This window comes from Terrapene carolina, unplaced genomic scaffold (assembly GCF_002925995.2).
Source record: "Terrapene carolina triunguis isolate 2854851 unplaced genomic scaffold, T_m_triunguis-2.0 Scaffold104, whole genome shotgun sequence".
Classification (NCBI taxonomy): Eukaryota; Metazoa; Chordata; order Testudines; family Emydidae; genus Terrapene; species Terrapene triunguis.
The window spans coordinates 235,270-248,200 of NW_020664455.1; the positions used below are offsets into that span (position 1 = coordinate 235,270).

At 37.1% G+C, this 12,931-nt stretch overlaps 1 protein-coding gene across 1 annotated transcript in view; it reads left to right on the top strand.

Moving 5' to 3' along the window:
• The window catches only part of LOC112112195 (FAS-associated factor 1), a 320,608-nt gene that overhangs the window by 158,268 nt on the left and 149,409 nt on the right, over positions 1 to 12,931 (top strand). The window contains exon 8 of the mRNA XM_026651874.1: positions 4,218 to 4,304. Within this exon, the coding sequence (XP_026507659.1) occupies positions 4,218 to 4,304 (87 nt within the window). The remainder of the gene's footprint in view (positions 1 to 4,217; positions 4,305 to 12,931) is intronic.

Genomic DNA, 12,931 nt, shown 5'->3' on the forward strand with positions numbered 1-12,931 from the left:
ATGCATTTTAATGTGTGGGTTAAGGGACTTTATTAGGAAGACCAATGCTACATACAGGACTGTATTAACCCATCACTGAGCCCTAGGCAAACATACATTTCTGGGCCCCCTGCCTTCTAATATGAATAACAACAAACATCTGATAAATGAAAGAAGGGAAAAATATATACCTAAATGATGTTCCCTTGCATACATGCCACTGTAGTAAATTCCCATCCCAGCCTGTTCACTTGTTGCTGTTGGAGAAGCAAGTAGTTTCTTTACCCATGCCTTCCTCTCTCTTTGGCTTTGTTGGGAAAGGGAAAGTGAGTTTTTTAGCTGTGTGTGAGGACTGTCTCTGCCCACTCATCCTCTGGTGCAGATTTGCATGTGCAAACAGAAAGAACTTCACTCACTTGAGTGAGTGGCATTTGCAACTTTTTTAGTTTGCTCTAGGGAACCAGAACACAAATCTGGGCCTTAGGTACATGCCTAGTTGCCTATGGGTTAATCTGGTTCTGGCTCCATGAAGGATGGATCTGGGGATGGGGGTGATGCAGTCCCTGGACACAAATGACTCCATGCTTTAAGGACTCTTCCTGTGCTCCTGCCTCAGCTCTCCAAGCAGTGCTGCCTTGGTGTGCAATGGAGCTGAAGCAGCAGTGCCATGAGGAACCTTTCAAGTGTGTGTGTGTGTGTGTGTGTGTGTGTGTGTGTGTGTGTGTGTGTGTGTGTGTAAAAATCCTCTCTCCATATTTATAATAATCATAACAATTAGGTACACCATCATTAATAACGTCGCTTGATTACAGCTTAATTTCTGCAAGTGTATCTTCTATACAAGGTTTCAATGAGCTTGAACTATATGGAAAGTTTGACGCATCTATGTGCTTTTCTTCTGTTAAAATGATTCCAGAAAAATACAAAAAAGTCTGACACTAGTTATATTTAATTAAATATTAATTTAAAATTAATTTTAATTTACAAACTAATTAAGAGATTTAACAAATTTTCAGAAATTTCATTCTATATTCAAAAAATAAATGCTATAATTTTGGTGAGAATATACTATCTATTCTTCCTAAGTAAAAAAGAGGGTAAATCCCTGCTATAATGACAAAACTCATCATTATAGCAGGGATTCACCCTCTTTCTTACTTATGAAGACTCTGTGATGGAGTCATGACAGGCAACAGATAAATATATTACATTATTTGATTTCAACTACTACGGAGTAGTTGGAATTGGTTTATTTTGTTGCATTACAGTAAAACAAACATGTTTTTTCTCTGTCAGAATGGTTTGTTAAGAAGCATCTTTTGTCCGCTATACACTTAGCAAACCTTTCATGTGTACTGGATTTCACTGGATAGTCTCCATTTTGGCTGAATCCAGCTGCCTGTTCCACTGCACCAGAAGAGCAGGCAGTGTTGTGAGAGAGAGTGAACCCCATTAGCCTAGGGGAGTGCACTGAGTTGTGAGCCAGGTCAGAGATTTCTTCTTCTGACTGTTGTTTGTATTTCTATGCACTTCACAGACCTTATTATTGACCTAAGTCTCATGCCCCAACCTTAGAAAACAGTTAAGTATTAGCCCTTGTGGTTTTACAAACAAACTAATGGAGAGGTGTCCGAGGCCACTTCAAATAGATTTGGGATAAGAATGCAAGTCTCCAGTATCTTATCCACTCAGCTACACTGCCTTTCAGATTGAATGTGCCAAATGAATGTATTTTAGTGATCTTACCTCTAACCACTACATGACATGCCCTTCCCAAATCTAGGAACAGAATTGAAGATTTCTGATTTCCAGAATTCTGCCTTTTTTTTTTTTTTTAAATGAAGAATATTGGAGATCAGAAATCTTGAATTCTCAAATGATTTGAATTCAAGTTGAATGAACAGATTTGTCTTCTAATTTAAAGAGGTCCTGCTGTTTCAAATGGTCAACCAGTGCTCGCTAAGGTGGTATGGTCATTTGTTCCGAATACCTACCAACTTCATTGTGAGAACCATCTTTGACTTCTACCCAATGAAAACAGAATGGGAAAGCCAACAGGCATTCTACCTCATAATGTACCAGATTTGGTTCAGGACTGAACGCCATAGAGGCATGTAATGCATTTGGTGGCCTCTACACTGTCCAGACAGCATAAAAACAAATATTCTACTGCTGATCAGTCAATAGCTGTGTAATCCACTGGCAAAGTGTCAAATCCCCCTCTAGTGGTTGTTCTATGTAGAGCTGTGGTTTTCAACCTTTTTTCATTTGCGGACCCCTAAAAATTTTTGAACGGAGGGGCAGACCCCTTTGGAAATATTTGACATAGTCTGCGGACCCCAGATTGAAAACCACTATCTAGAGGGTAATATTTGCTCCTGTAATCTAAGTGGCAGAGGTCTGTGCTTGGGGTCCAAAATTCTAGGATTCAAACCCTGCTGATAACCCATATTGTGGGGAAGACCTTATGGTTGCATGTAATACCTTTTTTTCCTATTTTGTGTTTTAAAAACAAAATACAGCTGGTGTATTTAACTCACAGTGTGAAAAAAAATCCTCTAAAACAGGTTTTATCGTTAAAGCCTTTATAATCTGTCAGTTATGGTGCATTGTGTAACAAATTACAGGTGTTACATCTTTTGTTTACTGATGTCACACACTGGGAAGTTTGAAGGTTGTGAAGAATGCCTCTTAGTTTATTTGTGTTGATGTGATAGTAACTTGCTTTGTTGGGTAAAAGATGATTTTCTGTGATAGACCACAAGAAAAGCTCAGGAAACTCAGTTTCTCTGTTGGTCTCTACACCACAAAAGGTTCAACCTGGCATTCAGATTTCTGCTGTAAGCACTTTACCTGTCCAATTGCTGATCTGAAGGGGCAATGTTTGCATACACTTATGCACAGGCTGTCTTTACACATATTCAGTGATAAGGTGGCTCTAAATAAGCCCTAACAATTATTCCATAGGCTGTGAGAATACTTGGAACTATTAAATGCATCACTGCTAGACAAATTCAGATTGGAAATAAAACATAAATTTTTAATACTGAGGGGTAATTAGCCATTGGAACAATTTACCAGGGGTCATGGTGGATTCTTCATCACTGACCATTTTTGAATCAAAATCATCTCTTCTAAAAGATATGCTGTAGGAATTATTTTGGGGAAATTCTATGGCCGATGTTATACAGGAGGTCAGACTAGATTATTACAGTGATCCCATCTGGCCTTGGAATCTATGGTATCTTTCTGTCTGTGAGACAGATTGTATAACTATTTTAAACCAAAAAATAGGATACGAGTTTGTGATTTTAAATAAATTTTAATTGCAACTAATGTACAAGGATCATCTGGCTTTGAATAGGCACAGAATGCCAGTTTTGTTACAATTTTGGTGGTGTTGTAAATTGTCATATTTTGTGGTGTCCTGCCTACTGTCTTTCAGTTTCCACACTTCTCTCAAACTGACAACCAATCCTGTTTCTTAATCTTATTAGTTCACAGTGGTTGTTGTATTTAGCAAAAAGTAAAAACACAGAGTGAATTGGCTTAAAGATGTGTCCTTTAAAAAAAAAAAAAAAAAAAAGTAAACATCTGACATTTGTCTTCCCAACTGGAAATATTACTCTTGATTTGTATTTTCATGTTTCCCTCTTTAATACTTTCTTTTTTATTTAGATACTACTTTTTTAAAAAATGTACAGATTTACGTGGTAGCCAGCTACGTTTGATTGCTGCTTAAATCTACCAGGAATTTAGGATTTCTAGGATGAAAATAGAATAGGTTAACCAGCAGTGTTTATAACAAATTATCTTTTTGTTCTCCCTTTTTCCTATCCCCCATGGTATACTTTCTTAATTTACAATCTTAATTCACCTGGTTGGAAAATCGGTCTGTAACTATATTGTTATTAACTGTAACTAACTAAAATATCTACGATACTCTAAGTAATAATAACAACAAACTATAATGTGTTTGTTTAATGCAGTTTGTTCATTTAGATTCCAGGTTAGCTCTTTTTTCAACAGCAGTCCATTTTACTTTCAGGTAGAAATCTGAGTTTTTGAATGTTGCGTTAAGTAATTTAAAACCCCCCCAATATAAATTAAAAGCCTCCTTTAGTGATGAAAATAAAGCAAATGGATTGAAAGACCTCTCAGGGTCCCTTCCAGCCCTACATTTCTATGATTCTATGTTAAGTGCATTTTGAAAACATGTGTTTACTTTTTTTTAATAGGTAAAGCGGAATGTGTATGACCTAACTAGTATCCCTGTTCGTCACCAATTGTGGGAAGGCTGGCCTCCTTCTGCCACAGACGACTCAGTAAGTAGTTTCACCTCTTTTCACGTTTTCCAGTAAATATGTGACTGTTCACAGATTTATTATCCAACTCAGGTAAAAGCCTTTATTGTCCTTTGTTCAGAAAGTACAGCAATGGTAAGAGTGCAGGGAATTTAGGGCTTTATCCTTTGAGCCCCTTCGTCCTGCTCCCAGCAATGAATTGAAACATGTAAGTAGTTCCATGGAAGCTATTCACATGGGCAAACGTAAGTGCATGCTTCTGTGCATTGTTGGGTTGGAGCCAAAGTGCTCGGTACTTTTAAGGATCAAGTCCTTGCTGAGATGAGAAAGCAATGGGAATACTTGTGGTGCACTGTGGTCCCAATTCAGGAAAGCATCCCTTGTTTAGGAAAGCACTTAAAACACATGCTTATGTATATTCCTGAATTGGACCCAGAGCCCCAATTCACCAAGGTATTTAAGCAAATGTGTAACTTCAAGCAGGTGAATAGTCCAATTGAAGTCAATGGGACTACTTTCATGTTTAAGTATATACTTCACTATCTTGCTGATCCAAGGACTATGCTCAGCTGTAAGACTTTAAAAGGTTGCACCCAAAATTAAGCCACCCGTATACACAGAATACATATAAACTTGTAGCTGATTAGAATGTGGAGGACATTATTTCCAATTCCTACCTGGTAATTTTAAAATTCCCAATATTGAAAATCAGAGGAAAATATTCATTTGTTCTTGTTGGCTGATACTTCTGCAGCTCTGACTCACTGGTTAATTAGATATTTTTGTCTACCATTTCATATAATCATAGAGAGTCTAAATGTAGAAAGATGTTAGACATTATATCCCACCTTCTGCTAATGCACAATTGCTCCCTACAATATATTTCAGAGCATTTCTTTCTTTTTTGCTTTAGCTATTTCCATTTCCCCCAAAGTAATACATTGCTAATACTGGTGAGTGGGGCTGTAGGTAGAAAGAAGCTGAAATGGAGCTTGTAGTTAACTAATTTTGCATGTAGCTTTTGTGGGAGTGACCAATCTTCGCATAAAACAAAATGCTACATTTCTAAAAGTGTTCAGTGTAAACCAGATTAAATTTGACATTCTATAAAGTGAAAATAAAACAAGAATTTGCCTTCTGTAAATACTGAAATAACAATACTTTGAAGATATAACTATCGATTTCTAGTGAAGTTCTCCTAAAATAACTGCTGCTGTTTGAATGGTGAATGCTACATTTTAAAAAAATGTTGTGTAAATGATTTAAGCCAATGAAGCAACACAAAGACTGACCACATTTTTAACATAATTGCAAAATATCTCTTTGCTTGTGCTTGCAGCTATAGTAGCTAATTTTGAGATGCATGCAGGGATCTTTGCCTGGGTATTGGAGAGCAGAAATCGAGACTTTAGATATGATTATTTGATATAACAAATATGGTCCCATACAGGTAGTCACAACCTTTGAAATGTGGGTGCATTTTAACATCTTTTACATTTAAAATTAAGCAAAAAGCTTTAGAAATCCAGGATTTCTGATTCAGGTTCCAACAGCTGCTTTTAGTAAAAGCAAAATAAACAAAAAGAAAACCACCCTGCAAGATAGGATATCCTGCATGTGTAAAACTCATAAATCTGTTTTTAAGTCTGTTTTTACAAGTGACATTGTTGCAGGTGAATTTTTCCCTTTTTCATGTCTAATGAAATTGGCGAATGTTGAGTCATCTGCTCCAAGGCAGGAGAGTCCTCAAAGCTCACTGCTTAAATCTGGTGCAGCTGAGACATGTCAGCTGTGTAAACAGATCTGTATGTGTTACTAACAAAAATATAATTAATTTCTATCTGAAATTAGAGGCCATAACTTAATACTTTGAAGATTTAACATTAACGAGAACTATCTGGAAACTTCGACTTGCCAGTTACAAATATTAAGTAATAGTTTATCTGTTTAAGTTGCTCTTTAATTTAATGGCAGATTTTTTTCAATCACTTTTGATTGTACTGTATAGAGTTCTCAGAGTGGTGTATTATATACAAGTATGGTGCTAATTCACAATTAAAGAGCTAAAGGAGGACTTGATTAGAATACTTTTTTCATTTACATTTTATGCAGCATAAGAAATACTTTGTAATACCACAGGAGGTTTTTTCAGTGCAATTCTCGTTAACCTTTGGCTTAGCAAACAGAACAACTAAATAGGCTTCCCATAATTGGATTCCTGTATCATCTTGAGTCTCTTATGAACCAGATAGACTTCAGTCTTCTGGCATTATCAGGAAATTCAGTGAAGTCAATAGTTACTTATACATTGTTGCGTTTAGAGTTAAAATAGGTTCTTTGCTTATAGTTTTAGTACCCCATATTTCTATAAATATCTGAATTGTCAATAACTCTTCCAGTTCTTTTTGCACACTTTCACCAGGGAACTAGGTATCTAAAGCTCTACAAATAGGGGAATGTTTTCATGCTGTGACAGTTTAACTGTGAGAAACAAGACACATACAAGCCTGCAGAAATCTCATTTTACACTTTTAACAAGGACACATTTTTAGTTACAAGAGGGTATAAATAATTTTAACACTGTGAATTATGTTTGTTTGCATTTTAATTAGAGGAACAATGTTAATGTATGAGGTTTTTTAAATCATGTTTTCTATTTTGGGGGGGTGTTACTTATGGAACAAAATTAATATTAAAGATTGTAGTGTTCTTGATCTATTTTTCTGATATTTACCATTCTTTGCGATTGATTGATGCAATGCACTTTTAGAAATTAGGGTAGAATGTTTAAAAATTAATGGTTCATTGTAAATAAGTTATCAGGGAGTGCAAAATGTTTATTTTAACTTCTGGTGATTGTACAGATCTAAACATTACACATCTTGTAAAGTCAGAACCAAGACAGAATATTCCACCTAAAGCTGTGTAAAATGTGCTACACTTGCTTTTGTTATATGAGCATATATGAACTTTTAAGATTGTTCTGATAGTTGTCATAGTTGCCCATTTAAATTAACACTAACTTTATAAAAATTACCCTCAAGATCAATACTCTAGTATTTTAGTAAGAGTTTTCAAATGCTAAAATATTGTGATTTTCTTTACATTAAAAAAGAAAAAAATTCATACTAATTTTCCAGGAGTCTCTTATCTCATCTGGTTACCTATGAACATTTAGGTTGAAATCTTGGCCCCGTTGAAGTCAGTGGGCTTTCCGTGTATTTCATTGGGACCAGAATTTCATCCCCGATTTTTGTGTTACTTTCACTTACCTGAAACCACTAGTACCCAGTGGTTATTTTGTTACCAAAGTTATTCCTGGTCATGTCACTAGACAGTTTGAGATAAGCCGTTCCTAGAAAGGAGTTCACTGTTTTGCTTAAGACAAGTCATCCCAATATGGCTATGAGGAAGATCTGCTTTCCCCATAAACGGCAATAGATGATTTCTCAAAGTGAAATTCAACCCTGTGTAGAAATATACACAAAGCCTATGCACTACTTAAATCCAATGTTTCCAATTCCTAAGAATTTATCTCAGGTAATTGGCCTCTAATGTGTGAGCTCTTGTGAAAATACAGAAATCTCCTGGCTTTGTGATTTGGGGGAAACAAACTGAGAGAGAGAAAAGGAGCTGGCTTCTCCTACACAATGCCCCATTGCCAAAGGGAATGCGTACTGAGCTGCAAGCCAGGATTTGAGGAGTGCTAGTCCTACCTCTTCTACTGACTGCTGTTAATGTTTCTGTGCCCTCCAAGGCCCCATATCTCTATGTTAGGAGATGTAACAATCCTTTACCTATTATACAGATAAAAATAACTGACAGCTTGCACAAGTTGGGAATAGACCCCCAACTCCCACCCCAACCCCTAATAGAACAGTGCCAAGTCTGATGCACGTTGACACCTTGTTGTTCAGAAGGAACATGCTAAATTATGTACTTGTGTAACCCACACTAACACAGTGTGGCTTGGTGTCACCTTCCAGGGGTTAGACCACATATGGAGGTTTATGATGGTTGCTGTCTTCATGCTAACAGATCTGGTTCTTTAGGTAAACATACAGATTAGTGTTTTTGGATCTAGAATTCCCTGGTTCATTCTCCACAGATGATCCAAAATTTTTTGTTACATATAGCTACTTTGTCTTCCTACTTGATCATGCTTTGCCTCCAGAGCCAGGAATCAACACCAGGAATGCTGATGCCCAGTATTCCAGTGCTGACTCACAAATAGTTGAGTCAAGTATCAGAGGGGTAGCCATGTTAGTCTGAATCTGTAAAAAGCAACAGAGGGTCCTGTGGCACCTTTAAGACTAACAGAAGTATTGGGAGCATAAGCTTTCGTGGGTAAGAACCTCACTTCTTCAGATGCAAGTAATGGAAATTTCCAGAGGCAGGTATAAATCAGTATGGAGATAACGAGGTTAGTTCAATCAGGGAGGGTGAGGTGCTCTGCTAGCAGTTGAGGTGTGAACACCAAGGGAGGAGAAACTGCTTCTGTAGTTGGATAGCCATTCACAGTCTTTGTTTAATCCTGATCTGATGGTGTCAAATTTGCAAATGAACTGGAGCTCAGCAGTTTCTCTTTGGAGTCTGGTCCTGAAGTCTTTTTGCTGTAAGATGGCTTCTTTTACGTCTGCTATTGTGTGGCCAGGGAGGTTGAAGTGTTCTCCTACAGGTTTTTGTATATTGCCATTCCTGATATCTGACTTGTGTCCATTTATCCTCTTGCGTAGTGACTGTCCAGTTTGGCCAATGTACATAGCAGAGGGGCATTGCTGCAACATGATGGCATATATAACATTGGTGGACGTGCAGGTGAATGAGCCGGTGATGTTGTAGCTGATCTGGTTAGGTCCTTTGATGGTGTTGCTGGTATAGATATGTGGGCAGAGTTGGCATCGAGGTTTGTTGCATGGATTGGTTCCTGAGTTAGAGTTGTTATGGTGCGGTGCGTGGTTGCTGGTGAGAATATGCAATAGTTATTAGTTAATAGAGAATAACAAATAGTTGAGTGACCCACTTGTAAGGGGTGTGTTATCTCCCTGTATGAATCAGAAGGTTAAAAAAATGCTTTCTCACCACCATTTACTGTTGTGGAAATGGAAGAGGTCTGTGCTGCGGACCTGAAGGTTGTAGGTTCAAACCATGCTGATGACTCATGAGGGAATGAAAATGTGTTTGTGTATACACACCACAAACATTAGTATAAAGTCTGGGAATAATTGTGGGAACAATTCTATATTGAAAAATATTTAGAAGAGAATTTGGAAGTTGTCAATATTTGTTTTACTGTATTTGAGTGTTTGTATTTTAGTTAATGGGATCTATAACATTTGATAGCGGGCTGGGGCACTTGGTTAGTTGTTGTGTTTGAGACTGAACTGTGTGTAGGAGATGTTGCTTGTGTGTCCAGAGAGATAAAAACTTTGCCTTTTATTAGATGCAAAAAGATAAGAATTTAAATTAACAAACTTAGAGCATCTCACTCTTGAAGGTGTAATGTTAGCACTTGTGGGGGACTAGACGCTTTAGGGCATAGTTAATGACATACAGAGTTTTTCACCTGTATATCATCAATTTGAATCCAGCCTCTCTCAGCAGAAAGTAGAAGCTGTTCCGTCTAATAAATCTTTGGTAGACTCTGCATGGAAAAGTTTGGGCCCCAGTTCCAGCTCCCACATCACAAACTCACTGTTGTACTTTGTATGGTTGTAAGATCTGTGTGATGAGGCTGTAAAGCATATAACGCAATGGGACACTGATGTTTGGGTCCTCTAGTGAAAGGCAGAAGTGGTGAAAATCTTGTGATCAATTCGTAAGGGTTGTCAACATTGTACTTGTCATTCATACCCTGTTGGTGGGCAGAATGAGTTTAAAAGAGAAGGCAGATAAAAAAACAAGACTTAATCTTTTGTTAAGCCAAAAAGTCATGAGATTGTTTTTTATCTCATGATTTTGGGGGTCTGAGTCACGGTTTTGAACATTTGGGATTGGCAATACTTTCCCTCATTTAAGCCCTCAGAAGAAGTCCTCAAGCAATGCATTGGCCTTATTTAGGCTTTCTAGAATGAGATTAAATAGCTGCATATTTTGATTGAGCATGTCAAAGCAATCTAGAGGATTTAGACACACAGCCTGGTAATTTTAATTAATTTTGATGGATGATGTGTATCATTCTCCTATGTTACTTTGACAATCCTTTTTTTCTGATTTGATCTGACTGAAGATGTGACTGGTCTCATAGAAATTGTAGCTCAACCGAACATTGCAATTTGCCTGTATTTGTATTTATTCTGATGAGATAATTGATTTAACTCAACAACCTCAAACTCTGTAACTCTGTCAACAACAAATTACTAGAATTTTGTCAGTTTTCTGTAGCTAATATTTATTGCCTAATAGTTCACTTTGCGTCTGAAACATCCATATACTCTGGAAAGCAAAGACTTCAGATTCAGTAGAATGGGTCTGGCACATGGGCCCTCTTCGCAGTCCCTTCCCCTCTTCCTTTTGTTTAAGTACTTAAGAGGAATACTTCCAGACTAAACTTTCTTGTCATGGTTTAACTGGAAGACTTCAATTTTACAGTGATTTATGCTTACAACTTGGTTGGGAAGGCATTATGGACAGTGCCCAACACTGGAATTTCTTGCCAAGCTGTTATTAAAGCAAATTCCAGTAAAAGATTTTGAAATATTCATCATAGTAGTGAAACATAATATTGTTTGTATAATTGAATAAGAGAATTCTTAATATATTTCTGGTTTTTGGTCTTTCCACTGTTACTTATAACTTGCTTGGATGAGAGATGTTACTTTCTGGATGAAGTATTTGCTCTCTTTCTGAAACAGATAAGGAGAATGTACTTGTTGCCAAACAGTTTCTTTTTTAATATTCTTGTCTTCAATTGACAATCAGTAATCAAATGTATCTGAGGCACAGTGGTTCACAGGCAGGATCTCGTGAGTGCAACTTACTTTAGAAACACACCGTTACCATCATATTAACAGAGGAAATCAGAGTTATCCACTGTTGATAAGATACATTTTATTTTATGTGCATTCATGAGGAAATTCATTGAGAATAAGGTCTGTGCACTTTTAAAATATGCACAATAAAGATTTTAGATTTTGCATTTTCTTACTGGTGTAACTGGTTAATAGTTGAAATTTAAAGTGTTCTGTAGTGACCTAATATTCCATCCAGAATGGGTATTCTATTTTAAGGTTCAAAGTCACAGGGTAACAAGAATCGTATGCAAATGCATTAAAGATTTGTACACTGTGTGAAAAATTACAATAATTATATAATGATATTTTAAAATCAGGTCCATTTAGATTTGTTAATTTGACTCTTTTAAAGAGAGTTTTTCAAATTCATCATATTTAAGATCACTTGCAACCTCTTGTTCATGCTTCTCTCTCTCCCAAGGCAGTTAAGGTGCTGTCTCCACCACATTTTCAGTTGTTTGACATCCCAGAAATGAAAGAGAAAGGAAAACAAACTCTACCTATTCTGCTGTTGGACCTAGCTAAGGACATCTGGTTGAGACCAACCTTGAACTCAGCCACATCTAAGAATGATTGATTGCCTATATTAGATGCCACAACAGGGCTCCCCAGTATTCCTTATTTCATTCTGCTCCTGTCTCATTGGTGATAGCAGCAGCTAATAAAAGGATGAGAATTCCAAGACCATTCACACCGTCTCTTTGCTAACAATGTCAAAAAGAATTATTTTTAGGGTGGAGGAAAATCTACTCCTTGGGTACTCTGGATATCCACATGGCCAATTAATCAACTGTCATGGTCAAGTATGAATTTTATCTATGAGAAAGGATGCTCTTGCTAGTCTACGGTCTTCCTAAGGAATAGAAAGATACAGAAAGAAGCTGGTGACTGAGGGGAGTGTAGTTTTCTAAGCATGTCCTATGTGTGGAGTCTGACACTTCAGGGACCTCAGCTCATATAGTGGCATTGAAACATGACTCCCTTCTCAAAGCATTGAGCCTTTCACTTGAGAATCATATGGCAAATTTCTTGTTTAAAGGGAAGGAAGGGTCACTTCAACCTCAAAGTGGACACTGGAGAAATAAAATACAGCAAGTTCACATCTAAGTCTTGGGAACTCCTTTGACCAGGACAGAAGAGAAAACCCACCCTGTCCTCTTCCTTACAAGGCCATTCATCTGGCAGTGTCACTAACATCAGAAGATGTATGACAATGGAAAACATTTCAGGCATCTGGCCATCTTGTTAAATATATAACATTGTTAATAAAATATTAGAAATATTTTACATAGAAAAATAGGGGCAACTTGATAATTCCCCTTATTAACTCTTCAGTGAAGAGTGGGCGGCTCTCCCTGGTACCTGTAAAGACGTAAACCATCTCTGCAATTAATATTTACAGACTAATTTGTTATTTCTGTCAGTTATGGCAAGGTTGCTGTGGTGGTTTCAGGTGTAACTTTAATGGAAATTACACTTGTATGATGACACAAGAATTTAGATCCTTTCAGGTTTGTTCTTATATAATTTTAATGCATCAGGTGTGATGTATTATGTAACTGTACACCATAGTGAAAACATGTGGAGTCTCTCTCTCTCTCTCTCTCTCTCTCTCTCTCTCTCTCTCTCTCTCTC